Consider the following 26,193-nt stretch of genomic DNA (forward strand, 5'->3'; position numbering starts at 1 on the left):
GCCCTGCACCCCTGCGCCTGCCTCCCGGAGCTCCTTCCCCACACTGGCTGCCCTGACCATCCCGACCGGCGTGCCTGCCAGCCACCACCAGCCATGGCAGGGCCCCGGGGCCGCCTCCTGCTCTGCCTCCTGGCCTTCTGCCTAGCAGGCTCCAGCTTCACCAGGGGGCAGAAGGTGAGTGTGAGCCAGGTGCAGGGGGACGCGGGATCCAGGGGTGGGAGCAGGAAGGGAGCGCACACAGGGTGGGCCCGAGTCTGGGGACACCCAGGGCAGCGGGACCAGAGGGCTGTGCCGGCATGTCCACCTCCGCAGGCTGCAGTGGGGGTCCAGCTGCCTAGGCTGGCAGACTGTTGCCTTGTCCTCCTCCGACCGTGCTCAGCCTGCCAGCCCCCTTGCAGTGTGGGCAGCCATCCTGCAGCTCCCCAGGCTGAGGCTGAGGGGGACAGAGCCAGGCCCCTGCTCCTGCCCTCGCTGCCCAGACTGAGGCTTTGTCTCTCTGTGAGCCCGGCCTGGGGATTGAAGCTAGGATCGCCCCCGAACCCTGGAGAAGCTAGCAAACAGACTCACGTGGAACACACATGTGCGTGCCCACGTCCGGTCCCAGGGGCGGAAGGAGGTCTGCTCACCCCCAGTCCTCTGGGTAAATGGCAGCCAACAGTAACACCCCCAAACCTGAGGGCTCCCGTTTACCAAGGGCACAGCCTGGGCACGGCCTGGGCACAGCCGGTCATTATCCCCAGGACCCTGGGCAGTGGGTCCTGTTCTCCACCGGAGGAATCAGAGCCCAAGGATGACAGAGTCAGATCAGTCTGACTCTGGAGCCATGCTCCTGACTGACCTGTGATCCCCCAGAGAAAGGGGCCCCCGAGTGTGGCTGGCAAGGCCGTGCATGCCAGGAACCTCCCGGCTGCCCATCTACGGGTTCACGCAGGCCCCGGAGCGGGGATGCTGTCCCCACTGGAGCTTCTGGGAGAGTCCTCCCGCCCTGAGAATGGAGAGAGCTGCCTGGCCGGGGTCTGCCTGCCGATGAGGGTAGGGACCCTGTGAAGCCAAGTCCATCTGATTTTGGGGCGGCGGCTGCTGTCCCCATTTCACTAGCAGCCAGGCTGAGGTACGGAGAAGAGGGACCTGCCCAGGATCCCACTGTCCAGGTTCGCAGGTGGGAAGCTGCGAGGGTGACTGTGGTGGTAGAAGGGCCCAGGGTTCTAGGCTGGGCTAAGCCCCACGAGTGGGCTCCCGCTCCCTCAATGCCTCAGTTTCCCTGTAAGGTGAGCACAAGGTAATTTCAAAGGCCTGCCGCCGCATGCTGGGAATTTCTCCTCTTTAGAGACCTGTGCTCTCTGGCTGAGGCTCCGTCCGCCAGCCTGGGCCAGGCAGACGGTCCTGGGGGTGCCTGTGGACAGGGACACGGTGGTATAGGCCTTCTCTCGTGTCCTCAGTCACCGAGCCCTCCAAGCACCCCTGCAGCACGAGGCTCACTCTAAATGTTAGCAAACTGAGGTTCAAAGGGGTAGGGGAGACCTCTGGGTCACACAGCCAGTGAGGGGCGGAAGCAGAACACGAACACAGACACGTTCAGGCAGTAGAGGCAAGGAAGGCTTCCTGGAGGAGGGGGTTCCTAGCCCCTGTCCATGCAAAAGTCTTTTACTCATTGCCTCGTCTGTGCTGGTGCTGGAGGAACGTGTGTTCTCAAGCTGGGGTGTGGAGGGAGAAGGGCACCGATCTCGGGCAGGGGCAGCAGTTAGACGGGGTGCTGTCCTTCCAAGGGAGGGGCCCCAGACCCCAGTTTGGGGGGACTTGCTCCCACCTTCTTACAACAGGCTTAATATCTCATGTCTCCTCAAGTTCCCTAGCAGCAAGTCTGTCTCTGTGGGAAGCAGACGTTGCAAAATCAGCTCTGGATCGGGGCGGGGCTGGGGGGGCAGCCCCCGCCTGGCTCAGGCAGTCCCGAGGTGCCCCGGGAAGAAGGGAATCTGATTCAGCATTGGGCTGTGATCCAGAGAGACCAGCGGCGAGACAGGGCTGGGGAGGCTGGTGCTCCTTTCAGGCAGAGGGTCCCGGTGTGCTCCCCCACGGAAGTATGACTTGCCTGCTGGCTTAACCACTCCACCATTTCACACACATTTCCCAACGCACCAGTCTGGGAGTGAGGGTGTCACATCGGGACAGGAGGCTCCTGCTTCCTCCTGTGCTCACCCCCACACTCCAAACCCCACCACACTCTCTCCTTCTCTCCTTCCCACCATTTCTCCTGAGCCCTTAACCAGGCCTGACCATTCCTCTGAAAGCCAGTCCCCGGGCCAGTGGCTGCCACTGTGGCAGCTGAGCCCGCCTGGCCAGGTGGCCCTCCAGGGTGCCTTTGCCCTGAGCCAGCAGCTGCCCAGCCCTGGAGTTACCCAACTTCCTAGACATTCCCTGGCTCAGCAGAGACAGAGCCCCGGGGTGGGGAATGAGACCACAGCACTCTGCCCCACGGCTCGGCCTGAGGCCACTCTCAGCAACTTCCTTCCTTGCCAACCGCAGAGGCATGAGCGGGAAGGGTCAAATCACAGTGGCAGAGGGGCCCCGGGACTCTGGTGTTCACCGGAAGAACGTGCCAGGCCACTGTTTCTCCTTTTCTCTTGCTTTTTCCGGCCTCGCGTCTGTACTGTGTTCTAGGAAAGATGTTCTGGCTCACTCCCTTTGAACCACAGTGTGTTCAGCCTTTTTTAGACGAGAACATCTTCTTGAACCCACGGCCCAGGCCCCTGGACCCTCTTCACCATCCACACGCACCCTCCTGTGGTCCCTTCTCCCACTTATAACCAAGACTGAAGCTTCCCTCCTCCAGGCACAGGGCTGCCATCCGTAAAGGTAGCCCCAGGGATGGAGGACTTGCAGGCCCTGTGCGGGCCAAGGAATGGGACTGCGAGCCTGGGCTTTCCAGGCACTCATCACCCTCCGGGAACGGCCTCCTTCCCACCCCCACCCCTGTTCCCCTGCAGCAGCCAGAGGCCCACTTAAAACCAACTCGCTGCCCTGATCCCCACCCTCGCTGGCCCGGCCCCTGGGCCCTCTCCTCGGCAGCTCTCTGCCTTGTCCCACGACGTCGTCTGCTCCTTCCACTCCTGGTGTTTGCCTCTCTGGTCCCCTCTACCACGGGCACCACCCTGGCCAACTCATGGGCAAATTTCAGCCCCAATTCAATTGTCACCTCCCATGGGAAGCCACCTGGGTCTTCTCAGTCTCCTTGCTGCCAGCATCGCCCACCCGATGATGGCCTGTGGCCCCCCGGGTCTGGGCTGGTGCGTGGGGCCGGGGGCTGTGGGCCAGGCCTGTGGGCGGGGTGCGGGAAGACATGCAGACCCCCTCGTGCACACCTGCTCACATGGGCCTACCTCTCGGGTCTGGGGCTGGCTGCTGGGTCTCCACCCCCTGGGGAGGCCGAGCGGGCCCTCGAACTTGCTTACAGGGTCATTGGGCAGCACGCTGGGGGCACACTCTGGGCAAAGCAATGGCCAGAGGGTCAGCCCCGATCTGTCTGCGCTGGGCAGCATCTGCGTGGCATTTAGTGTTGATTTTTCAGTACAAGGTGATAAGGGACACTGGGATAAAAGACCAGTTCGGGTCCCCAACATCCCCAGGCCCTGGATGGTTTGGGGTCTGGGGTTTGGTTTCTCCATCTGAATGGGCTGAGGTGGAACAAAATGGCTGGGTTCTCTTTGTGTCGGGAGCTATAGACTCTGGGGCTCTCGGATGTGTATTTGCGGCCCTGGGCAGAGGGCCAAAGTGTGGCTTGGATGTAGGAATGTGCTGGCAGTGACAGGCAGGTGTCCCTGTGTCCCTGGCCTTCCCTGGCCTCACTGCTGGACACATGGGAAAGTGAGGCCTGGAGAGGGGTGCTGGGCCTTGGCTCCATCAGAGTGGAGTCAGGACTGGGCGCAGGGGCCGGGCCCCTCACTCCAAATCCCCCGTGGCCCAGGTGCAGTCCAGACGCTGCGACGTGAAGACCAAGTTTGTCACGCGCATCCCCTGCACCATGTGTCCAGCCATCAAGAGGCGGATGTGCCCCCCAGGCTGGCTCCGGGCGCTACCAGAGAAAATATCCCAGGACTGCCGGTGGGACTCTCTGCTTCTGCCTCTGCCTGCCCAGCTTCCAGGAGCATCTGTGGGGTCAGGGCGGGGGGACGAGGGAGAGCTGGCAGGCGTGGGCAGAAAGGGCAGTCACTTGCCTACATGTTGGTTGGCCCCTTGGGTGGGCAGAGATAGGGAGGGAAAAAGAAGGGGGAGCGGGGGCAGGTGGTGTTTCTTGAGCACCTACTATGTGCCAGGCCCTGCGCTCAGCTCTGGGCCAGGCGGAGAGAGGGGAGGTAGAGCTAGAGCGCTAGGACTCGCTGTGGGGAGGCGGGGTTGGGGGCTGCCGACCAGGAGGCCCTCCGGTCACCCTGCCCACCTTTGTCCCCAGCTACGAGGTACAGCTGGGGGACTCTTTGATGTCCATGAGTGGCTGCAGCCTGGAGTGTTGGAAGGATGTGGTAGAGAAGGCCTGCTGCCCTGGCTACTGGGGGTCCCAGTGCTATGGTACGGGGTGGGGGTCCCAGCTTTGTTCCTCGCACCCCAGCCCTGGGCTCCCTCTCCGTAGCATCTGCCTGTGTCTCCTTCAGCTTTCTCCGTAAACGGATATTTAGTGAGAGTGCCCACACAGCTTGGCTCTCTGGCTCTGGCTGCCCCAGGGAGGGGTTGGGCTGCCCAGAGCTGCTGGGGTCAGGGGTGCCGCGTGAGTTCTTCAGGGCACAGCTAAGTTCTGGTGGGGGTGGGGTCCACAGAGTGCCCTGGGGGTGCTGAGACCCCGTGTCATGGCCGTGGGACCTGCCTGGATGGCATAGACGGGAACGGGACCTGTGTGTGCCAGGTAAGAGCCCGGCAGGGCTGGGGTTGGGGGTGCCGAAGATGGGCCACGCTGACTGGGTACAAATCCCTGCCAGGAAAATTTCGGTGGCTCCGCCTGCCAGGAGTGTCAAGACCCCAACCGGTTCGGGCCCAACTGCCAGTCAGGTGAGCGCTGGCAGGGCGAGGGAACGGGGCCATTGCCTGCTGGGGGCCCAAGGAGACCTGCCCGTCTAGCTAGTCCCCAGCAGCCTTCCCGCCGGCCCCTCAGGCTCATACTTCCCCTCCCGGGATGTGGGCTTTCCTTCTCCCTCCAGCCCTGTGCTGTTCTCAGAGGCCTTCTCCAGTAAGCGCCCCCCACCCCCGAGTCCTCAGGCTACGCCAGGTGTTTCCCTTTGTCTCCCACCCCCCTTACGGTCCTGCATCACAGCTCCGAACTCCTGAGACTGAAATGCAGACTCAGTGTCCCTGTACGTCCCTCCCAGAGTGCAGCTGTGTGCACGGCGTGTGCAACCATGGCCCCCTGGGGGACGGAAGCTGCTTGTGCTTCGCTGGATACACCGGACCCCGCTGTGACCAAGGTGGGCGGGACTGCGGGGGGAGGGATGGGGGCCTGAGCCTCAGGGGGTTTGCTGCCCTTACCCTAATTTCTTTTTCTTTTTTTTTTTTTAAGATTTTATTTTTTTATTCGACACACAGAGAACGATCACAAGTAGGCAGAGAGGCGGGCGGGGGGGGGTGGTGCGGGGGAAGCAGTATCCCTGCTGAGCAGAGAGCCCGATATAGGGCTCGATCCCAGGACCCTGAGATCATGACCTGAGCTGAAGGCAGAGGCTTAACCCACTGAGCCACCCAGGCACCCCTGCCGTCACCCTAGTTTCTTTCAAAGTAGGAAAGGCACACAGCTGGTCAGAGGGAGCGAATGTCGTCTCAGACCTCCACTGCCCAAAGGCCCAGAGAGGGCAAGACTCTGACCAGAGCTGCACAGCAAATTGGGCAGAGCATCTTTACACCTGTGTTCCTCCCTGCCTGGAGTTTTGAGCCACCACAATACTCCTCCCTCTCCACTCAGAGCTGCCAGTCTGCCGGGCCCTGAACTGTCCCCAGAACTCCCAGTGCTCTGCAGAGGCTCCCTCCTGTAGCTGCCTGCCTGGCCACATCCAGCAGGGCAGAGAATGCCAAGGTAAGTCATTGACCAGGCTGAGCAGGGGCTTGGAGGACATCCTTTTAAATCCGCAAGTACAGTCTGGCCATTTACGGAAAGTACAATGTGTCCCTGAGGGAGGGCCTTTCCCCAAGGTCTGGATCAACCTGCTCACCTCCCCTTTGGGCCATTGCCGCAGAGGAGATGGTGCTCCTGGATTCCCAGCTCACTTGGGCACACTCTCTCTCTCTCTCTGTCTGCCCTGGCAGCCCCTAACCCCTGCCAGCCATCACCCTGCTCCCCACTGGCCCAGTGCTCGGTGAGCCCCACGGGGCAGGCACAGTGTCGCTGCCCCAAGGACTACCATGGCGATGGGACGGTGTGTCTGCCCCAGGACCCGTGCACCATCAACTACGGTGGCTGTCCCAGCAACTCCACCATGTGTCTGTACCAGAGACCAGGCAAGGTGAGCTGGGGCCCTGGGTCAGGCCCGTGCTGTGGGCCCCCTGCCCACATTGGCGACTGGACCCCGGGCGAATCATGGGCCTCCTGGGAGCCTCAGCTGGCCCACTCATAACATGGGAAGAGGATGGCAGCCCTCAGCGGGCAGGGTGGCGGCTGAGCATAGCCTTGTGGGTGCCAGTGGTTCTCGTGAATGTGACGCCACCCTCCTTTCCCTGCCTGGGGGCCCAGGCCTCCTGCTTATGTAAGCCAGGCTTGGTCAGCGTCAACCACAATGCCTCCGCGGGCTGCTTCGCCTACTGCTTCCCTCACTCCTGTGACCGGTCAGCCACCTGCCAGGTGACCCCCGATGGGAAGATCAGGTGGGCACATGAGCTTCATGATGGGCACGGTGGGGGGCACAGCGGAGAGGGTGGTCTGGGCAGGGGCAAGGGTGCTTATGTGTGCCTCCTCAGCTCGAGGGCCCACGGGGTCAGGAGGGTGAGGGCCAGGAGGTAGGGACTGGCCACACACCCTGCTCTGACCAGTTCTACTCACGGCCCTAGCTGTGTGTGCAAGGAAGGCGAGGTGGGGGATGGGCGTGCCTGCTATGGACATCTGCTGCACGAGATACAGAAGGCCGGCCAGCTGGGTGTGGTGTTCCTGCGGCTGAGAGTCTCCCTGGCCATGCTGGGTGTGTGACCCCCCCCACCTCAACCTGCCTGTGACCTTGTCCCCACGCCCCGCATTTCTGGCAGGGAGCGAGGGGAAAACCCTGCAGAGATGCCCCGTTTCTTTGCCCCCAAGCTGTGGAAGCAGTGGGCTGTGCTGTGGTGTGTGATTGGAGGTGGGAGCTAGCTCCCCACACCCCCGATCCTGATGCCTCTCGTCTACCCTAAACCTAAGCCCAATGCCCTCCACCCAACTCTCCACAACCTAGGACTGATGCATGAGGGTTTTCCAGATCCATTCTGACCTCCCCTCTCATGGCTCCCAGACCAGGGCTGCCGCGAGATCCTCACCACGTCGGGCCCGTTCACTGTGCTGGTACCGTCCCTCTCCGCCGTCACCTCCAAGATCATGAATGTGAGCCCCGCCCCCTCGAGGAGCTGGCTGCCAGCCCTGGCCTCCTTCCTGGACACTGCCCCAGGCTTTTGGGCCCTGAGAGAGTCCCAGGCCCAGGCTCTGGGGAACTAAGTCCCGGGAGACCTCTCGTCCCCTCCGTTGCTGGGGCAGGGTTGGCATGGCGACCAGCAGCCACCTTGGGCCCTCTCAGCGCCCCGCTCCCCTTGCGCCTACAGGCATCCCTTGCCCGGCGGCTCTGCAAACAGCACATCATCGCAGGGCAGCACGTGCTGGAGGAGCTGGGCACCCAGCAGACACGCAGGTGGTGGACGCTGGCGGGGCAGGAGATCACCGTCACGTTCAACCGCTTCACGGTAAGAAGGGCCACCTCAGCCCAGAGACCAGGGCACCCCGGTGGGGGACACCACCCGGGGCAGAGGTGTGGGGGTGGAACGTCAGAGGCTGCCGCATGGCGTGGATGAGCCCGAGGCCTCACGTCTCAGCAGAAGTACACCTACAAGTACAAGGAGCAGCCCCAGCAGACGTTCGCCATCCACAAGACCAACTACCCGGCCGCCAACGGCGTCTTCCACTTGGTCACCGCCCTGCAGTGGCAGCCCCCACCAGAGCTGCCCGAGGACCCCAAGGTAAGTCAGCGCCCTCCCCTTGCCCCACCTGCTGCCACCGGGTGACCCCTGACCCCCACAGAGTTCAGAGTGGAGCGGCCAGTTCCGGATGGGGCTGGGACAGGGCTCCTTTCCCCCCGGGGCTGAAGCAGCCTCCCGCTTTTCCCCGGGGCTCTCATGCTCACCCCTTGCTGCAGAGGACCATCGGCCAGATCCTTGCCTCTACTGAGGCCTTCAGCCGCTTTGAAACCATCCTGGAGGTGAGTTTGGGTGGGAAGGCCCTAGCCCGTCTCATCTTTTGTGCCGGGACCCCTCATTGCTAACCCCCCGTGATCTGGGGCTCGGGAGCAGCACAGGCTTTTGCCCATGCCCCCATCCTAGAACCTGCCCATCACCATCTTAGGGTTCTGTGGTAGCATGGACCCATTGTGGCTTCTCCCACTTCCTCACGGGCAGTCCCTGCAGGCTGAGGGTGGTAGGGCCTGGGCAGGGCTCAGAGGCGGAGGCTGGCTGCAGATCCTCCCTGAGCCTCCTTCCCACCACCACAGAACTGTGGGCTGCCCTCCATCCTGGACGGGCCTGGGCCTTTCACGGTCTTCGCCCCAAGCAATGAGGCTGTGGACAACTTGCGCGACGGCCGCCTGATCTACCTCTTCACGGCGGTAAGCTCGGTGGGGAGAAGGGACGGGGGGCGGCGGGGCACCAGGGCCTCCAGCGGCCCCTGCCAAGTACTCTCTCCCCTGCCAGGGTCTGTCCAAACTGCAGGAGCTGGTGAAGTACCACATCTACAGCCACGGCCAGGTGAGAGGCTCTGCTAGGCGGGGGAGGAGCCTGCACCTGCGGCTGGGCTTCTGGAAGGTTGCCTGTAGGTCCTGCTCTCCCGGGGCCCCTTCTCCTCTCCCCAGCCGCCTGGATTCTCATGGTGGGGACCAAGGTGGTAGCTGTGAGTCACCCGGGCAGGGCCGCGTGGGGCCCTACGGTGTGGCTCGCGCCCGGCCTGAGGCCACCCCCTCCTCCACCCAGCTGACTGTCGAGAAGCTCATCTCCAAGGGCCGGGTCCTCACCATGGCAAACCAGGTCCTCGCCGTGAATATCTCCGAGGAGGTGAGCTCCACCAACCACGTCTGGAACAAATGGACCAGTGGAAGGGCTAGTGGTGTGGCCTCTTTAAGATGGGCCTTTGTGCCCCAAGCCCCATGGAGGGCAGGCCCTGGGGAGGCTGTGTGGGAGGCAGGCACTGATCAAATTCCTCTCCTGGGGCCCAGCAGAGTGGGTGGGCTCCAAAGACAAGGAGGGTAGGTCTAAGTCTGGGTGGGGGGGGGGTGCTCCATGTGGCTCAGAGTCCGGAGGCTGGAGTGGTTTTGCCAGAGCTGGCAGCACCGCCAGGGAGAGGGAAGAGGAGAGGCCCGCAGGCCGGGCTATCGGGGTAAGGGCGGCAGTGGGCGCAGGGGCCTGCCGGGCTGGGCGGCTTGCACACCGGGCTCTGCCGCAGGGGCGCATCCTGCTGGGACCAGAGGGCGTCCCACTGCGGAGAGTGGATGTGCTGGCCTCCAATGGTGTGATCCACATGCTGGAGGGCGTCTTGCTGCCGCCCACCATCCTGCCCATCCTGCCTAAGCTCTGCAGCGAGGAGCAGCACCAGATCGTGGCGGTGAGCTGCCGGCTGGCCTGCGGGCCCGGCCGCACGTGTTCTCCTCCAGCGGGCGGGGAGGCTGCCGGTGGGCCCGGGGCCTGGTCCCTGGCCCCAGGCACCCACCTGCCTCCCCCAGAGCCAGGCCTTAGCAGTCTTGCTGGTTGTTCCTTTGAGATCACTCCTGCATCTTCTGGCTCACCGGCGCTGCCCCCTGCTACGATGGCCTCACTCCCACACTCAGCCCTTCCCCATGGCACGGCCTTTGCCTTTGCTCTTCCTTCTGCCCTGGCCTTTTGTCGTTGACTCTCTCATACCTCAGGCCTTGGCTCTAGACCCCTTTCCTAGGATCTGCTGAATAAACAAACCATGACTAACTACCTGCCTCCCCCTGCCCTGCCCAGGGCTCCTGTGTGGACTGCCAGGCCCTGAACACGAGCACGTGCCCACCCAACAGTGTGAAGCTGGTGAGTGTCCCTTGGCCCGGCCCCCGGGGCTGCCCAGCGAGACCACTATCCTGGATCAAGGCGGGGAGGAGGGGCTGTGAGGCTCACCTGGACCTGGAGGCTCAGCCCCTCTCAGCCCCACTAAGGGGAGGGGTGCTGGATCCAGAGCACTGGGGGTCTCTGGGCCAACACCGCCTGGCAAGGGGGGCCAGCTCAGCACCCACACCAGCTGACCTGCTTTGCACCACCCACCCCAGGACATCTTCCCCAAGGAGTGTGTCTATACCCACGACCCTACCGGCCTCAACGTCCTGAAGAAGGGCTGTGCTCACAACTGCAACCAGACAGTCCTGGTGAGCCTGGGCCAGGGTGCTCACTGTGCGGTCGCCCGGGCCTCCCCTCTGGGCCGGAGCAGCCTGCCTCCCTGGGAGAGGGGCTTTGCCTGGCTCTACAGAGGGGGCCGTGGGAGCAGCCTGGGCGGTGGGAATGGCAGATCCCGAGATGAGCCCTCTGACGTGCGCTTTTGTCTCTTACAGAAACCTGGCTGCTGCAAGGGGTTTTTTGGGCCTGACTGTGCCCAGTGTCCTGGGGGCTTCTCCAACCCCTGCTATGGCAAAGGCAATGTGAGTCCCCCTGCCCCCGAGGGGAGGTGTGTGAGTCAGTCAGGGCTCCTTGTGTGTCTGAGCCAGCCTTGGGTTTCCCACATCCAGGCAGTGGAAGTTGGGCCATATGGTTTTTAGTATTTAAATTAGAAGTAATTAGGGCAGGCCGCCTGGGTGGCTCAGTCTGTTGAGCGGCTGCCTTCGGCTCAGGTCATGACCCCAGGGTCCTGGGATTGAGTCTCGAGTCGGTCTCTGGGCTCGGCGAGGAGCCTGCTTCTCCTCCCTCTGCCTCTCCTCCTGCTTCTGCTCTCTGGCTCACACTCTCTCTCTCTTGCAAATAAATGAATAAAATCTTAAAAAAAAGAATGAATTAGGACAATACTTTTGGGTCCCTGCCCTCTTTGGGAGCTTTGTACTATCACGGAGTAAACCGTGCTTTGCTGCCCACCACAAAAAAAGAAATAATTGAGTAGTTGGATTTTGGCTCCTGTTTTCCTAAAGGTTATTTGTCAGTGGTTCTCCTTTTTTTTTTTTTTTTTTTAAAGATTTTATTTATTTATTTGAGAGAGTGAGAGAGAGAGCACACAAGTGGGGTGAGGGGTAGAGGGAGCAGCAGACTCCCCACTGAGTGGGGAGCCCAATGCGGGCCGATGTAGGGACTCCAGGGTCACGACCTGAGCCGAAGGCAGACGTTTCACTGACTGAGCCAGCAGGAGCCCCAGTCAGTGGTTTCCTTGGGTGTTCTGTTTTTGCCACTTGCTAACCTCAGGGTTGTTTTAGGGCCGGGCCAGGGATCAGCACAGGAGCTGTGGATTTCTAGGTTGAGCCAAGGTCACCCACGAGGGTTCCAGGGCTGGGGTCTTTTGGGGAGCCAGTGATTTAGAGATCTTTTCCAGGGTGAGGCCTTCCAGAGGGAGCAGGGTCTCCCAGCCAGCCCGAGGACGGTGTGGGTGTGCAGGGAGGGGATGTGGCCAGTCCCCACCCCATGACCGGTCCTGCTTCCCACCCTCCCCCAGTGCAGCGATGGAGTCCGGGGCAACGGGGCCTGCCTCTGCTTCCCAGACTACAAGGGCATCGCCTGCCACATCTGCTCCAACCCAAACAAGCATGGAGACCAGTGCCAAGAAGGTGGGTGGTCCCAGCCCGTGCGGCCCACCAGGGAGAGAAGGGGCTGCTTGGAAAGGGGGCTGGGGACCCCCAAGAAGGGAATGGATTCCCAGGAGGAAGGGCGGAAGCCAGAGGGAGGGGAGGAGGATTTGAGAGCAAAAATAGATGATGTCTCCTTCCCCCATGCCAGGATGAGAGCTGCGGTTTAATCCAGGTCAGACACACAGAAGAACCATGGCTGGTGGTGTTAGGGGCAGGGCAGCTAGAATGGGGTGACTGAAAGCGATGAACGGTTGCTGTCCCCTTGCACTTCCCTGCCTGCCTCCCTGAGTATGGGGTGGCCCCTAATTTGGTGACCCTGAAGTCTTCTGTGCTGGCGGCCATCCTCCACATTCCTAGCCGCCCCTTTGCTGTATCCTGGCTCCCTGTCAGCCCTGCCCCTGCCTCACCTTTCCCTTTCCCGGGTCCTCCCTGCAGACTGCGGCTGTGTCCACGGGCTCTGTGACAACCGTCCGGGCAGCGGGGGTGTGTGTCAGCAGGGCACATGTGCTCCGGGCTTCAGCGGCCGCTTCTGTAATGAGTCCGCAGGAAGCTGTGGGCCCGCGGAGCAGGCCCAGAACTGCCACCAGCATGCCCACTGCATCCGCCAAGGGGGCGTCCCCATGTGAGTGTCGCTTTTCCTCTCTGCCCCGTCCCTGACCCTGCGTGTCGGTTTGTTCAGCCGCTGGCCCCTTCCAGAAGCTCACGGGAGGCCCTTCGTTCACCTGCTGCAGGTGTATCTGTCTCAATGGCTTTGAGGGGGACGGCTTCTCCTGCACGCCCAGCAACCCCTGCTCCACCCCGGACCGTGGTGGCTGCTCGGAAAATGTCAGTCTCAGGGGCCCCTTCCTGAAGTCCTGACCTGGGGGTGGGTGGAGGGGGACTCCTCTTCCCTCCCTCCGCCTTGCAGCCCCGGGTCACGACCATGGCTCTCATAGGCGGAGTGTGTCCCTGGGGCCCAGGGCACCCACCACTGCACATGCCACAAAGGCTGGAGCGGGGATGGCCGCGTCTGTGTGGCCATTGATGAGTGCGAGCTGGATGCGAGAGGCGGCTGTCACGCCGACGCTCTCTGCAGCTACGTGGGCCCCGGGCAGGTGAGGCTTGGGTGGGGGAGCTCGAGGCGGCAGGGGTGGGGTCGGGGAGGGGGTATTGGTTCCAGGGGACTCTTGCCCCTCCCCGTCTGGCTCCAGGAGCAGCCACTCCAAGAACTCCAGCTTGGGGTCTCAGTGAGAACCCAGGTCTGAAAGGTCGTGTGGTCAGGTCCAGAAGCAGCCAGAGTGTGCGGGAGACAAGGCTGGGGCTGAAGGCGTGTGCTGCTGCCAGCCCCAGGTCGCTGGTTCCACGCCAGAAGGCTATGGCTCCTGTCCCTCAGGGATGAGGACTCTCGTCACCGGGGCCATGAGTCCTCCTCTCTACCTGGCTTCAGAGCCACTGTCTCCTGACAACTGGTTCCTCCTTCCCTCGTTGGGTTCCCACGGGGTACCTGGCATGCTAGTCCCTATTCTAGATTTAGGAATGCGGTGCTGAGCAAAGCAGGAGACTTTGGCCCTAGGGGAGTGACATCCCCGAACCTTCTAGACTCCTGGAAGTCCAGCTGCAGGTTGGCAGCCTCAGACTCCAGCCACAGGGTCTCAGCCTCTGGAGCTTTCTCGTGAGGCAGGTTGGCCTATCACCCCAAGCACCGGGCGGCACTCACGTGTCTAATATGCCGACGGGGAAGCCAGGCCAGGCTTGGGGACAGCGTGAGCAGGGACCTGCCCCACGATGGCTGCACCTCCCTACCTCCGGGGCCTCGGTGCTGAGCGCCCAGGTGGCCACGAGGGCCAGCAACCCCAGCTCCACGAGGCGCTGCTTGGTTCTAAAGCACAGAGCCAGGACTAGAATAAACAGGTTGAGATGCCCCAACTTGCAGATGAGGGCGACTGGGACCTGGGAGTGTCGCTGGTCACTCAGCTACAGTGGGGACGCGTCCCAGACACAGGCATTGAGTGGGAAGGCTCAAAGCAGGGTGGCAGCGTCGGGGGCGGGTGTGTGCCACCATCCCTGGGACCAGCCTCTGAGACTCCTGCCCACTCGCCACATGCTGCTGGCCTCTCTCAGGCCTGAGAGCAGAGGGGTACTGAGTCTCCTCGGATGCTTCCCTGCCGACGTCATCCCTTCTCGGGACTCCTCCCAAGAGCCAGGCTCCTGCTCTGGAGCAGGGGTCTCCATGGAGGGGCCTGGGAGATGCTCCTCAGGTCTGAGCAGGCCTCCCCAGGGGACAAAGCCCACAGAGAGCGGGGGAGCAGAGGAGGAGAAGGTGGCCGCCCCTGGTGAGCCGAGACCCTCTGCTCCCAACCTCTTCAGAGCCGGTGCACCTGCAAGCTGGGCTTCGCCGGCGATGGCTACGAGTGCAGTCCTATTGACCCCTGTCGGGCAGGCAACGGTGGCTGCCATGATCTGGTGAGGAGCTGAGGGGGCCCGAGGCCTGGGGGAGGCTCTCTGGGTGGGCCTCTGCTCTGCTCCACTCTGTGGGTGTCCCTCTCCATGGCCAGGATTGGAATCTCTTAAGCCCCAAGTCTAGACCCTGTCACCCCTTCACCCGCAGGGTGGGGCTTCCATTCCTTGTTCAGGCCCCAGCCCCTGCCCTGCCTCCTGTCGCCAGCCCCTCCCCAACTTCATGCCCCGGTGGCTACCCCGACCTCACTCTACCCTAATACCACTGCGCCCCTGCCCGTGCGTTCCAAAGAAAGCCTGCTGGCTAGCTCCTCCTGCTGTCCGTGCAGGCCTCCCCTTCTGGTCCTCCCCCGCCCTGGGCTTTGCCAATCCGTCTGTCATGATGGGGTGGCGTAACTCCTGTCAAATGCTTAGTGAGCTTGGAGAGCAGGACCATGCAAACCAAGGGAGCAACATGAATGTAGACTGGCTGGCTGGACAGACAGACAGTGGGGCCAGGTGGCAAGACAAACAGCAGGAGGATAGGCGAGAAGGGTGAGATGTAGTCTGGGTGTGGTCCAGCTTGCCATCTGCGCGCTGAATGGAGGCCCCGTCTCTCTGCCCCACCCTCACCCCAGGCCACCTGCCGGGCAGTGGGGGGAGGTCAGAGGGTCTGCACGTGCCCCACTGGCTATGGGGGAGATGGCTTCAGCTGCTACGGAGACATCTTCCGGGTGAGTGGGTCCCTATGCTTGGGTAGGGGGGAGTCCTCTCATGGACAGTACTCGGGGTCCTGGTGAGGAAGGGCCTTGGATTTGTCCCTTGACTGATGACCTCAGCTCTTTCTCTCCCCTTAGGAGCTGGAAGCAAATGCCCACTTCTCCGTCTTCTACCAGTGGATCAAGGTAGGACAGGGGAGAATACTGGGGTTGGGGCTCAAATCCAGGAAGCCTTCCTGGATGCAGAGGTGCCATGTAAAATCTCCAAGAGCTGGAGGTGGGGGCAGGCCCAGAGGCTGGGAGCAAGCAGTTTCAGGTAGCTGCCTTCATCACTCCTCCCATCCCCTGTTACCACACGCACAGAGTGCTGGCATCACTCTTCCCACCGACAGCCGAGTCACAGCCCTGGTGCCCTCTGAGTCCGCCATCCGTAGGCTGAGCCCCGAGGACCAGGCCTTCTGGCTGCAGCCAAGGGCGCTGCCGCAGCTGGTCAGGTGGGCAGCCGGGGCAGGGGCCCGGGGTGGGGAAGAGCCTTCTGTGCGAGAGCCTGCCCCTCCCCACAGGCTCTCATCCCGGCTTATATCCACCTCTTGGGGTAGAGCCCAGTCCCAGAGGTCTCTGTTGGTTACACTAACCTGGTTCCACGCCCCACAGGGCCCATTTTCTCCAGGGGGCCTTCTCCGAGGAGGAGTTGGCCCGGCTGGGTGGGCGGGATGTGGCCACCCTGAGCCCTAACACACGCTGGGAGATTCACAACATCAGTGGGGTACGTGGTGAACCCTGGGTGGCAGAGGGGGCCGTGCGGGGCATGGGAGGGAACTCCAGGCCCCCAACTTCCCAGACCAGGGCCCCAGGGGCTGAGCTTGAAATCCCGCAGACCTGCCCAGGGCCAGCGGAGGGGGTCCTCAGAACTGTGTCCTTGCGTCAGCAGTGACTGCCCTGCCAGGTGTCACCTGTGTATCCGTGTCTGCATGTGCTCGCCTGTCCCTCTGGTGCATGGGCCCAGGTGTGGATCAGGACAGCCGTGCTTGATTCCAAGGGGGTCCGGCCTGGGCTGGGGACCACCCGCAGAGGCCCGCATGCCCGGCAGACTCTCTGTCGGTGCCATGCCGACTCCCAAGAATCTGCTTGTGCCTACCCCTGGCTGAGTTCTGCTTGCTGCTTTCCAGAGGGTCTGGGTGCACAACGCCAGCGTGGATGTGACTGATCTCCTCGCCACCAACGGTGTCCTACACGTCCTCAGCCAGGTACGGCCAGAGGGGTCTGTGTGGGGAGGCACCTAGGCTGAGGGGCGCTGGTGTGCTGACCAGCCCTGGGGCACCCCACGGCAGGTCTTACTGCCTCCGAGGGGGGACGTGCTGCCTGGGCCGGGGCTGCTGCAGCAGCTGGATCTGGTGCCTGCCTTCCGCCTCTTCCGGGAGCTGCTGCAGGTGAGCCACAGAGGAGGGGGGGGTGTGCCCTCTTGGGGTGCATGGCTCCAGGCCTAAAGGGAGACAGCTGGCTCCAGGGACCGGCCCGAGGGCGATGAGGCCCATCGGTGACCCTGGCCCCTTGCCCTTAGCATCACAAGCTGGTGCCCCAGATTGAGGCCGCCACGGCCTACACCATCTTCGTGCCCACCAACCGCTCTCTGGAGGCCAGTGGCAACAGCAGCAGCATGGTGAGGCCCCCGGGATGGGGCCGCTGCAGGGGGAGGGGAAACCCCAAGTGACCCTCCCATCCCACGGCCAAGGGACAGTCCTGGGCCCTCGGCTGTCCCCGGAGCCCCCGAGCTACTCCATCCGGCTTCCCGGCCAGGACGCAGATACCGTGCGGCACCATGTGATCCTGGGGGAGGCACTCTCCGTGGAGACCCTGCAGAGAGGGGGACACCGCAACTCACTCCTGGGCCCAGCCCACTGGCTCGTCTTCTACAACCATAGCGGCCAGGTCTGTGGGGGTGGCGGGCTGGGAGTCTGCAACCTCTGCTCTAGAGACCAACTGTCCCGGGAGACCCCCTCCCCGCCCCCCGCCAGCCCGTAGCCCCACGGTGAGGGTGGCAGTGTTGGGAGGTGGACTCAGCCTCCCCCCGCACTCTGCAGCCCGAGGTGAACCATGTGCTGCTCGAAGGCCCGGTGCTGGAGGCCCCTGGACGCTCACTGTTTGGCCTGGCGGGGGTCCTGACCGTGGGCTCAAGCCGCTGTCTGCACAGCCACGCCGAGTCCCTGCGGGTGAGAGGCTGAGGCCCAGGGCTGGCAGGGTGTGGGGAGAAGAGCTGAGGGGGTTCAGAGCTGGGAGGTGCTGGCTGGTCTGGCTGCTGGGGAGGGGCACTAGGTCAGGGTGGGAGAGGAAGGAAGGTGGGTTTGGGGGCCCCTACCCCAAGACCACCTGACTTCTCCCAACCTCCCCAGGAGAAATGTGTAAACTGTTCCAAAAGATTCCGCTGCACTCAGGGCTTCCAGCTGGAGGTAAGGACAGGGGCTTAAGCCATGCCCTCTGCTCTGCATGCAGGTATCCACCACCCCCACCCCCACCCCCGCCCCATGCGGGACCCAGCTGGCTGGCCCAGTTGTGGTGCATAGAACAGCCAGGGCTGCTTCTTGTCTCCTTGAGGCTGGGGATGCCTGGGCCCAGGTCGGCCTCCTGCCTCCATCCCTCCCTGATCTGCTGTCCCGTTCCCCCACTGATAGCTGTCTGCCTGTCTTCCCGTCCACTGCCCTGCCAGTACCCAAGCCGCAGGCTCAGCCCTCCTGCCTGTCCCCGTTTCCAGGACACCCCCAAGAAGAGCTGCGTCTACAGGTCCGGCTCCTCCTTCTCCCGGGGCTGCTCTTACACATGTGCCAAGAGGATCCAGGTTTGCCTAGGAGTACCCCACACCCCCGAGTCTGACCACAAAGGGGAGGCAGGAGCGCAGGCCCAGGGGAGGACCCCAGACTACATTTCAAGGGCAGAGATCAGGGCTGGGACTAGGCTGAGCCCAGTGGAGCAAGGGCCCAGAGGGAGAGGTCTGAGGTCAGTGGGGCCACTGTCTGTGGTCACACCCCCGGGAGTGGGGATGGGGGTAGGGAAAAGGAGCTCGGCCTGGACACCATCAGGCAGGACCCAGGGGAAACTGCGGGCCCAGCATTATCCCTCACTGCGGGATTCAACACAGCTGTCCCTGGCCCGAGGTTCCCTTTCTTCACCCCTGCCACGGAGAGGGTCATAGAAGGCATCCTCCATTTCCCCGGTTCCTGCTTGCTTCATTGTCTGGCTTTGCGGCCTGTCCCCACGCCTCCTCATTTCCCTCTTCCCCGCACCTGGCCTGTGCCGGGCCTCTCCCTGCCCCCTCCCCACAGGTGCCCGACTGCTGCCCCGGCTTCTTTGGCACACTGTGTGAGCCATGCCCAGGCGGTCAGGGTGGTGTGTGCTCGGGCCACGGGCAGTGCCAGGACAGGCTCCTGGGCAGCGGGGAGTGCCGCTGTCATGAGGGCTTCCACGGAACCGCCTGCGAGATGTGTGAGCTGGGCCGCTATGGGCCTAACTGTGGTGGAGGTGAGCCCCGGGGAGGGCAGAGGACAGAGGCATGGAGACAGCCCAGCCAGGGCAGGGTTGAGGCACTGGGCAACTCCTGTCCTCCCTTGTCCTGCTCCCAGTCTGTGACTGTGCCCACGGCCTGTGCCAGGAGGGGCTTCAAGGGGACGGCAGCTGTGTCTGTAATGTGGGCTGGCAGGGCCCCCGCTGTGACCAGAGTGAGTAGCCTCCATGGGGAGGGGCGGGTGATTCCTGGGGAGGTGGTTCCCTGGTCCAAACGACCAGAACCTTCTTCCTGCCCCCTCCCTTCCCAGAGATCACTGGCCCTCAATGCCCAAAGAAGTGCGACCCCAATGCCAAGTGAGTGTGCTCAGCCTCGGGCTGGTGGGTGGGTAGGGCCCCTGGGGTCAGGCACAGTCCAGGCTGGGCTAACGCTGTCCCTCCCAGCTGCATACAGGACTCAGTCGCGGCCCCAGTCTGTGTCTGCTCCGCGGGATACTCCGGCAACGGCAGCTACTGTTCAGGTTGGGTCCCATGGAATGTTCTGGGCATGCACCCTGAGATTTTCTATGTGATTTCACCCTGATGCTTTCCCTGCAGAGCCCTCTTCAGTCCTTGTGGGGCTAGTTTCCATCCAGGTCCCATCTCAGGTCTCAACCTTCCCTCTGACCTCTTCCTTTCTCCCCTGCCCTCTTCCCCTGTGCCCACGCTATCCCTGTGCCCGCTCCTCACAACTCTCTGGGATCCTCTGCCCCCCAGAGGTGGACCCCTGTGCGCACAACCACGGGGGGTGCTCCCTCCACGCCAACTGCACCAAGGTGGCCCCCGGGCAGCGGACGTGCACCTGCCACGATGGCTACACAGGAGATGGGGAGCTGTGCCAGGGTGAGGCTGGGCTCCCCACCCTGGGTGGACATGGGGCTAGGGCTCTGGCTTCAGGGTTATAAGGCCAGGAGAGGCTGAGGGGCCCATGGGGGGCACTGAGAGCGTGGCAGTGAGCCACTGAAGGCACCATTGAATGAAAGGGCTGCCCAGGGCCACCTCTCATCCCAGTGTCTCCCCCTGCAGAAGCCAACGGCTGTCTCATCCGCCACGGGGGTTGCCACGCCCATGCTGACTGTATCCCCACAGGCCCCCAGCAGGTCAGCACAACAGATGCGGGCACTGGGGCTGTGCCTTTCCCTCAGAGGGTGGGCCCCCCCACAGACCAGGCCAGGGAGGAGGTGCTCCTTCTGTCCGGGGCGCTGGTCTGCTCTTGGGTCCCAGCAGCCGCACTGATCAGGATTTGGGACAGGTCTCCTGCAGCTGCCGAGAGGGTTACAGCGGGGATGGCATCCGGACCTGTGTCCTCCTGGACCCGTGCTCCCAGGTCAGGACCCAGCCCCACCTCATTTCACAGGGAAGGGGACTGAGGCGGGAACCAGGCCTTCTTGCCCCCCGTCAGAGTCCTAGGGGCCTCCTCTGAAGGCTGAGCCACACTCCCACAAGCTCGAATCTGACCACTCAGTAGCACACAGGGCTTTGGGGGTTGGTCAGGAGTCTTCATGGTCCCTTACCCAGGGCTGGATGGGGCCAACCCTGTCTCTCTCCTATTCCCCACGTCAGAATAATGGAGGCTGCAGCCCCTATGCCGTGTGCAAAGGCGCAGGGGACGGCCAGAGGACGTGTACCTGTGACGCGGCCCACACCGTGGGCGATGGTTTCACCTGCCGCGCCCGAGTCGGCTTGGTAATGGTGCCCAAATTGGACCCCTGACCCAGCCTTGGCTGTGACCCTCTTGGGCCTGACCCACGATTTTGGTTAAGACCCCAAACAGGATTTGATCCTGTTCCTGGCCTTGACCATGACCTTGACCCCCTGACTCCACCTGGGCCTGACCCAGCTATGATCCATGAAACCAATCCTGACCCCAGCTCAGACCCCCGGCTTTCCTTTCCTCATCTCTGCCTTGGCCAGACCTTGGGCCGCAGGTGCTGGGACAGGCACCAGGCCCTGAATGGGGGCCACCCCAAATCTGAGCTGATCCTCGCTCCCCCAGGAGCTCCTTCGGGACAGGCATGCCTCATTCTTCAGCCTCCACCTCCTGGTAAGTGACCAGCTGGCTTCGAATTCTTCAGCCCAGCCTGGGCCTCTCTGATCTGCATGTCCCACGGGTCTCTGGGCCTCCATGTTCTCATTTGGTTAGGGGGCTGGCTGTTCTGGTCTCTCAGAGTCCAAGTCTTTTTTTTTTTTTTTTTTTAATATTTTATTTATTTGAGAGAGAGTGAGTGAGCAAGAGAGAGCACAAGCTGGGTGGGGGACGGTGCAGATAGAGGCAGAGGGAGAAGCAGACTCCCCACAGAGTGGGGAGCCTGATGATGTGGGGCTCGATCCCACGACCCTGGGATCATGACCTGATCCAAAGGCAGAGGCTTAACTGACTGAGCCACCCAGGGGACCCTGAGAGTCCAGGTCTTTCCTGGAGGATCAACAGATGCCCCGAGGTGGTCACAAGTTGCCCCTCTTCTACTTAAGCTGTTTCTGCCTCCCCACAGGAGTACAAGGAGCTCAAGGGTGATGGGCCTTTCACAATTTTTGTGCCTCGTGCAGACCTAATGACCAACCTGTCGCAGGTAAAGCAACCCTCTGCCTCGGAAGGGATGGGCCCTGTGGGGCAGGAGTGGGTATGGGCAGGGACAGCAATCAAGGCCTCCTCCTACCCTCATGATTCCCACTCCAGGATGAGCTGGCACGGATTCGCGCCCATCGCCAGCTCGTGTTCCGCTACCACGTGGTCGGCTGCGGGCGGCTGAGCAGCCAGGAGCTGCTGGAGGAAGGCTATGTCACCACGCTCTCGGGGCACTCGCTCCGCATCCACGAGAGGGAGGTGGGCCCAGGTCCCTACCCTCTACTCCACATTGGTCCGCCCCTGCCCGGAACACCCCGCAGATCCGGGACTCACACTCAGCGGCAGCTTTCAAGCCCTGCCCACGTGCACCTGAGCCGCATTCCTTGCACACTGAAGACCCTCTTACCTCCCCTGGGCCGGGACGGGGTTTAGTGAGAGGGAGATAAACGAGTCCATCTCTGGACCGTGCCCACCACCGAGGGCCTGTCCTCCGGCTGACGACTCTGAGCCTGGCCCTGTGTCAGCGCTCGCTCTTCCCCCAGCCCCACCGGGTCAACCAGGCAGGGAGGGTGGTGTTTCCCTGCTGTCTTGGCCCCGCCCACCTTCTGCCCCAAGCCTCGCCCAGCACAGGCCCACTGGGGGCCCCGCCCCCAGCTAGGGTCCCGCCCCCTCAGACTCTGAGTGCCCCACCAACCGGCTTCCTTTGGTCTGGCCTGCAGGGCAGCATCTTTGTCAATGACTTCGCACGGGTGGTGAGCAGCGACCAGGAGGCGGTGAACGGCGTCCTGCACTTTATCGACCGGGTCCTGCTGCCTCCTGACGTGCTACACTGGGAGCCTGATGCTGCCCCTGCCCTGCGGGTATGACCTAGACACAGGCCTGGGAGCTTGCCAGGGGCCTCCTGTGCTCCCTCCCTGCCTGACCTCAAGGCTCCCCGGTGCTTTCCCACAGAGAAACGTCACCGCTGCAGCCGAGGGCTTTGGTTACAAGATCTTCAGCAGCCTTGTGAAGGTACTGCTCCCGCGTGCGGGCAACTGTGGCCCTGTGCCTGTCCGTGTGCAAGTTGACTGTGTGTTGTTCACCTGTCTGCACGCTCCTCTGTGTGTAACCCTGTGCCTCGTGTGCGCACAGGCTGTCTGAGCCCCCCTGTGAGCACAGGGTGTGCTTCTGTGCGCTCACGTACCTGAGAATGGTCGAGGGGCGTGCAAGTTTATCCCTGCATGAATGTCCCTGTGCATCTGCCTGGGATGGCTGCATAAGAAGGCAGCTGGCGGGAGGGCCACCTGGGTCCCTGGAGCCCCTTCCTGGACTCTGTGGTCCAGCCTCTTACCTCCGGCCCCCAGTTTCTGACTGTCACACCTCTGCTAACCCTTGCCAGGAGGCTGGCCTCCTGCCCCTGCTTCAGGATGCGTCGCATAGGCCCCTCACCATGCTGTGGCCCACAGACTCCGCCCTGCGGGCCCTGCCAGCCGAACGCCAGGCCTGGCTACACCATGAAGACCACCGTGACAAGCTGGCAGCCATCCTGCGGGGCCACGTGATCCGCAACATTGAGGTGGGTGTCCCCCTAGTCCTTGGTCCCTGCTGCCTGCCTCCCAGCCAGTCCGCTCAGCTCCAACCGTAGCTCCATCTTCTCAGGCCTTGGCATCTGACTTGCCCAACCTGGGCCCACTCCGCACAATGCATGGGACCCCCATCTCCTTCTCCTGCAGCCGTGCCCGGCTGGTGAGTCTGGGAAGCAGGGGGCAGGGGCTCTGGAAGTGGGGGCCCGTGATGCACCTGTGACCTCACGCACTCTCCTTCCTCTGCCTGCAGGGTGAGCTCACAGTGGGGGAAGAGGATGCCCGCATCGTGCAGCGGCACCTGCCCTTTGAGGGTGGCCTGGCCTATGGCATCGACCAGCTGCTGGAGCCCCCTGGCCTTGGTGCCCGCTGTGACCGTTTTGAGACTCGGCCGCTGCGGCTGGTGAGAGAGGCCACCGGTCAGAGGTGGACAGGCAGGGACCCTAGCTGACCTGTCCCATCCGTCCATCTGATTTTGTTGTTGGCTTCTGTTCTTTCCAGAAGATCTGCAGCATTTGTGGGCTGGAACCGCCTTGTCCTGAGGGCTCACAGGAGCAGGTGAGGCCCTGGGAGCTGGGTGGGGGTTCAGGTAGGGCCCAGGGACCACCAAGCTCAAACTGTTTGACTCCTCTTGGACCAGGGCAGCCCCGAGACCTGCTGGCGATACTACTCAAAGTTCTGGACATCCCCTCCACTGCACTCCTTGGCACTGCGCAGCATCTGGGCCCGGTCCAGCCTCTGGGGCCAGCCCCAAGGCCTGGGCCGGGGCTGCCACCGCAACTGCGTCACCACCACCTGGAAACCCAGCTGTTGCCCTGGTCACTACGGCAGTGAGTGCCGAGGTAAGGGCCCTGAGGCGGCCGGTGCTGCTCTGGAGAACAGGTGTTGGGGTGGTGGGGCGGGGGGCAGGTGTGTGTGGTGAGGGGGTTTTAGCAGGAGAGAACACTGGGTGCGGCATCGAGGACTCTGCTTGGGGGGGTGGTGTGGCTTCTGGAAGGGGCTTGGCTGTCCCGGGTGCAGGACGGGCAGTGTGGCTGGCCTGGGGCTGCGTGTGGTGGGGGTCCTGAGGAGACCCCCAGCCCCTCTCTTCCCCCACCGGCAGCTTGCCCTGGCGGTGCCGGCAGCCCGTGCAGCGGCCATGGTGTGTGCGTGGACGGCATGAGCGGCAGCGGGCGGTGTCAGTGCCACGCGAGGTTTACGGGGACGGCGTGTGAGCTCTGTGCCCCGGGGGCCTTTGGGCCCCAGTGCCAAGGTGGGCTGTCCTGCAGGGCCCCCCAACCCTGCCCCCGCCTACCCTGCCCTCTGAGCCCTGGCGCCCCCGCACCAACCCCTCATCCTCCTGCCCGTCCCTCTCCCCAGCCTGCCGCTGTTCCTCCCATGGGCGCTGTGATGAGGGCCTGGGGGGCTCTGGCTCCTGCTTCTGCGATGAGGGCTGGACGGGCCCGAGCTGTGAGGTGCAGCTGAGTGAGTGCTCTTGGCATCTGTGCCCCCGCCGTGCGCTTGTACCTGTCTGCGACACCGGCGTGTGTCCTCACTGCACGCTCAGGCTGAGGCACTGAGGGGTGGGTGAGAGGGGGGCCGGGGGGACCTCCAGGAGGGCAGCTTCTCACCTGGATGTGTGGGGTGGGCCCTGGGGGACAGAGCTGCAGCCCATGTGTGTCCCGCCCTGCGCACCCCAGGCTGCGTGCCGTGCAGACAACAGCTGTGAGTGCGGCCTGGGCTATGAAGGGGATGGACGCACATGCACAGGTGAGCACGGGGGTGGGATGTGAGACGGGAGCCCCTCCGGCCCTGGCCCCTCCTGTCCCCTCGTCCTGCCACTCTCTCCCTGTCCCCAGTGGTGGACTTGTGCCGGGATGGGCATGGTGGCTGCAGCGAGCACGCCAACTGCAGCCAAGTGGGCACCGTGGTCACCTGCACCTGCCTGCCCGCCTACGAGGGCGACGGCTGGAGCTGCCGGGCCCGCGACCCCTGTGCGGACGGCCGGCGCGGGGGCTGCAACGAGCACGCTGACTGCTTGAACACCGGCCCGGTGAGCAACCGGGAAGCCAAGCCTCAGGGCGGGGAGGCTTCACAGCGCGGGCCCCCAGGTCCCTGAAGAGCACCCGCCCGCTCTCCCGCCCCAGAACATGCGCCGTTGTGTGTGCCATGCCGGCTACGTGGGTGACGGACTGCAGTGTCTGGAGGAGCCGGAGCCACCCGTGGACCGCTGCCTGGGCCAGCCACCACCCTGCCACGTGGATGCCGTGTGCACGGACCTCCACTTCCAGGGTGTGCTTCCCTGCCCGCCCCCAGTGGCCCTGCTTGCCCTCCGTGCCGCCAGGCTGATCACGTGTCCCTCCCTTCTGCAGAGAAGCAGGCCGGGGTCTTCCACCTCCAGGCCCCCAGTGGTCCCTATGGCCTGAACTTCTCGGAGGCCGAGGCGGCCTGTGGGGCCCAGGGAGCTGTTCTTGCTTCTCTCCCTCAGCTCTCTGCCGCCCAGAAGGTGTGTGGGGTCCAGGGGTCTGGGGCTGAGCCTGTGGGGGCCCCTCGGGTTGGGCCTGAGGTCTCAGCACCCCCTCCTTCCCCTACAGCTGGGCTTCCACCTGTGCCTGGTGGGCTGGCTGGCCAACGGCTCGGCAGCCCACCCGGTCGTCTTCCCTGCGGCCGACTGTGGCGGTGGCCAGGTGGGCGTCGTCAGCCTGGGTGCCCGGGAGAACCGCTCCGAGCGCTGGGACGCCTACTGCTACCGTGAGCTAGGTGCAGTGCCCCCTGCCCGAGACCCCCACCCCCCACCATGCCCTGGCTTGGCCCCTTCCTACGGACCCCCTGAACCACCTTTCCCGCAGATGTGGCCTGCCGGTGCCGCCGTGGCTTTGTGGGTGACGGGACAAGCATGTGCAACGGGAAGCTGCTCGATGTGCTGGCTGCCACCGCCAACTTCTCCACCTTCTACGGGGTGCGCAGGGGCCCAGCCTCAGGGCTGAGGGTGGTGGTGGTGGTGGTGGGGGGGGGTCGCTGGGGTCCCAGGGGAGGGAGCCTGCCCACAGTCCAATCTCCCCCGCTTCCCAGATGCTGCTGGGCTACGCCAATGCCACCCCGCGAGGTCTCGACTTCCTGGACTTCCTGGACGATGAACTCACCTACAAGACACTCTTCGTTCCTGTCAACGAAGGCTTCCTGGACAACATGGTAACTTGCAGGGGCTGTGGGCAGAGCCAGGCCCAATGCCGGTACCTCCGGCTGCCCTGGGCCGATAACCTTGCTTGGCCCACAGACGCTGAGTGGCCCTGACCTGGAGCTGCACGCCTCCAACGCCACCTTCCTGAGCACCAACGCCAGCCAGCACACTGTGCTCCCTGCCCACTCGGGCCTCAGCCTCGTCTTTAGTGCTGTGGGCCCGGGCAACAGTTCTGGGGTCCCTGTGGTGAGTCTGGCCACCGCACTTC

At 63.5% G+C, this 26,193-nt stretch overlaps 1 protein-coding gene across 3 annotated transcripts in view; it reads left to right on the forward strand.

Moving 5' to 3' along the window:
- The window catches only part of STAB1 (stabilin 1), a 27,120-nt gene continuing 927 nt past the window's right edge, over positions 1 to 26,193 (forward strand). Inside the window, exons 1-65 of one of the 3 annotated variants that reach the window (XM_045990627.1) lie at positions 1 to 174; positions 3,962 to 4,098; positions 4,445 to 4,560; positions 4,806 to 4,891; positions 4,965 to 5,034; positions 5,352 to 5,447; positions 5,939 to 6,049; positions 6,280 to 6,476; positions 6,704 to 6,834; positions 7,018 to 7,145; positions 7,449 to 7,537; positions 7,753 to 7,890; positions 8,020 to 8,163; positions 8,340 to 8,402; positions 8,691 to 8,804; positions 8,890 to 8,943; positions 9,166 to 9,246; positions 9,635 to 9,793; positions 10,177 to 10,239; positions 10,476 to 10,571; positions 10,755 to 10,841; positions 11,837 to 11,948; positions 12,405 to 12,591; positions 12,701 to 12,794; positions 12,905 to 13,063; positions 14,316 to 14,411; positions 15,023 to 15,118; positions 15,242 to 15,289; positions 15,467 to 15,597; positions 15,758 to 15,869; positions 16,273 to 16,350; positions 16,435 to 16,533; positions 16,665 to 16,763; positions 16,901 to 17,032; positions 17,185 to 17,313; positions 17,494 to 17,550; positions 17,853 to 17,936; positions 18,421 to 18,616; positions 18,718 to 18,813; positions 18,910 to 18,955; positions 19,043 to 19,119; positions 19,355 to 19,480; positions 19,664 to 19,737; positions 19,890 to 19,964; positions 20,201 to 20,323; positions 20,634 to 20,681; positions 21,130 to 21,207; positions 21,315 to 21,461; positions 21,923 to 22,063; positions 22,155 to 22,214; positions 22,582 to 22,758; positions 22,842 to 22,928; positions 23,019 to 23,168; positions 23,267 to 23,323; positions 23,406 to 23,607; positions 23,868 to 24,017; positions 24,125 to 24,229; positions 24,407 to 24,514; positions 24,604 to 24,797; positions 24,892 to 25,036; positions 25,117 to 25,250; positions 25,339 to 25,504; positions 25,594 to 25,703; positions 25,817 to 25,936; positions 26,022 to 26,171. In XM_045990627.1, the coding sequence (XP_045846583.1) occupies positions 94 to 174; positions 3,962 to 4,098; positions 4,445 to 4,560; positions 4,806 to 4,891; positions 4,965 to 5,034; positions 5,352 to 5,447; positions 5,939 to 6,049; positions 6,280 to 6,476; positions 6,704 to 6,834; positions 7,018 to 7,145; positions 7,449 to 7,537; positions 7,753 to 7,890; positions 8,020 to 8,163; positions 8,340 to 8,402; positions 8,691 to 8,804; positions 8,890 to 8,943; positions 9,166 to 9,246; positions 9,635 to 9,793; positions 10,177 to 10,239; positions 10,476 to 10,571; positions 10,755 to 10,841; positions 11,837 to 11,948; positions 12,405 to 12,591; positions 12,701 to 12,794; positions 12,905 to 13,063; positions 14,316 to 14,411; positions 15,023 to 15,118; positions 15,242 to 15,289; positions 15,467 to 15,597; positions 15,758 to 15,869; positions 16,273 to 16,350; positions 16,435 to 16,533; positions 16,665 to 16,763; positions 16,901 to 17,032; positions 17,185 to 17,313; positions 17,494 to 17,550; positions 17,853 to 17,936; positions 18,421 to 18,616; positions 18,718 to 18,813; positions 18,910 to 18,955; positions 19,043 to 19,119; positions 19,355 to 19,480; positions 19,664 to 19,737; positions 19,890 to 19,964; positions 20,201 to 20,323; positions 20,634 to 20,681; positions 21,130 to 21,207; positions 21,315 to 21,461; positions 21,923 to 22,063; positions 22,155 to 22,214; positions 22,582 to 22,758; positions 22,842 to 22,928; positions 23,019 to 23,168; positions 23,267 to 23,323; positions 23,406 to 23,607; positions 23,868 to 24,017; positions 24,125 to 24,229; positions 24,407 to 24,514; positions 24,604 to 24,797; positions 24,892 to 25,036; positions 25,117 to 25,250; positions 25,339 to 25,504; positions 25,594 to 25,703; positions 25,817 to 25,936; positions 26,022 to 26,171 (7,296 nt within the window). In that variant the 5' untranslated portion in view covers positions 1 to 93. Of the gene's footprint in view, positions 175 to 3,961; positions 4,099 to 4,444; positions 4,561 to 4,805; positions 4,892 to 4,964; positions 5,035 to 5,351; positions 5,448 to 5,938; positions 6,050 to 6,279; positions 6,477 to 6,703; positions 6,835 to 7,017; positions 7,146 to 7,448; positions 7,538 to 7,752; positions 7,891 to 8,019; positions 8,164 to 8,339; positions 8,403 to 8,690; positions 8,805 to 8,889; positions 8,944 to 9,165; positions 9,247 to 9,634; positions 9,794 to 10,176; positions 10,240 to 10,475; positions 10,572 to 10,754; positions 10,842 to 11,836; positions 11,949 to 12,404; positions 12,592 to 12,700; positions 12,795 to 12,904; positions 13,064 to 14,315; positions 14,412 to 15,022; positions 15,119 to 15,241; positions 15,290 to 15,466; positions 15,598 to 15,757; positions 15,870 to 16,272; positions 16,351 to 16,434; positions 16,534 to 16,664; positions 16,764 to 16,900; positions 17,033 to 17,184; positions 17,314 to 17,493; positions 17,551 to 17,852; positions 17,937 to 18,420; positions 18,617 to 18,717; positions 18,814 to 18,909; positions 18,956 to 19,042; positions 19,120 to 19,354; positions 19,481 to 19,663; positions 19,738 to 19,889; positions 19,965 to 20,200; positions 20,324 to 20,633; positions 20,682 to 21,129; positions 21,208 to 21,314; positions 21,462 to 21,922; positions 22,064 to 22,154; positions 22,215 to 22,581; positions 22,759 to 22,841; positions 22,929 to 23,018; positions 23,169 to 23,266; positions 23,324 to 23,405; positions 23,608 to 23,867; positions 24,018 to 24,124; positions 24,230 to 24,406; positions 24,515 to 24,603; positions 24,798 to 24,891; positions 25,037 to 25,116; positions 25,251 to 25,338; positions 25,505 to 25,593; positions 25,704 to 25,816; positions 25,937 to 26,021; positions 26,172 to 26,193 lie in introns of those variants that run through there. The other 2 variants (XM_045990628.1, XM_045990629.1) reach the window with 2 other exon arrangements.

This window comes from Meles meles, chromosome 20 (assembly GCF_922984935.1).
Source record: "Meles meles chromosome 20, mMelMel3.1 paternal haplotype, whole genome shotgun sequence".
Lineage (NCBI taxonomy): Eukaryota > Metazoa > Chordata > Mammalia > Carnivora > Mustelidae > Meles > Meles meles.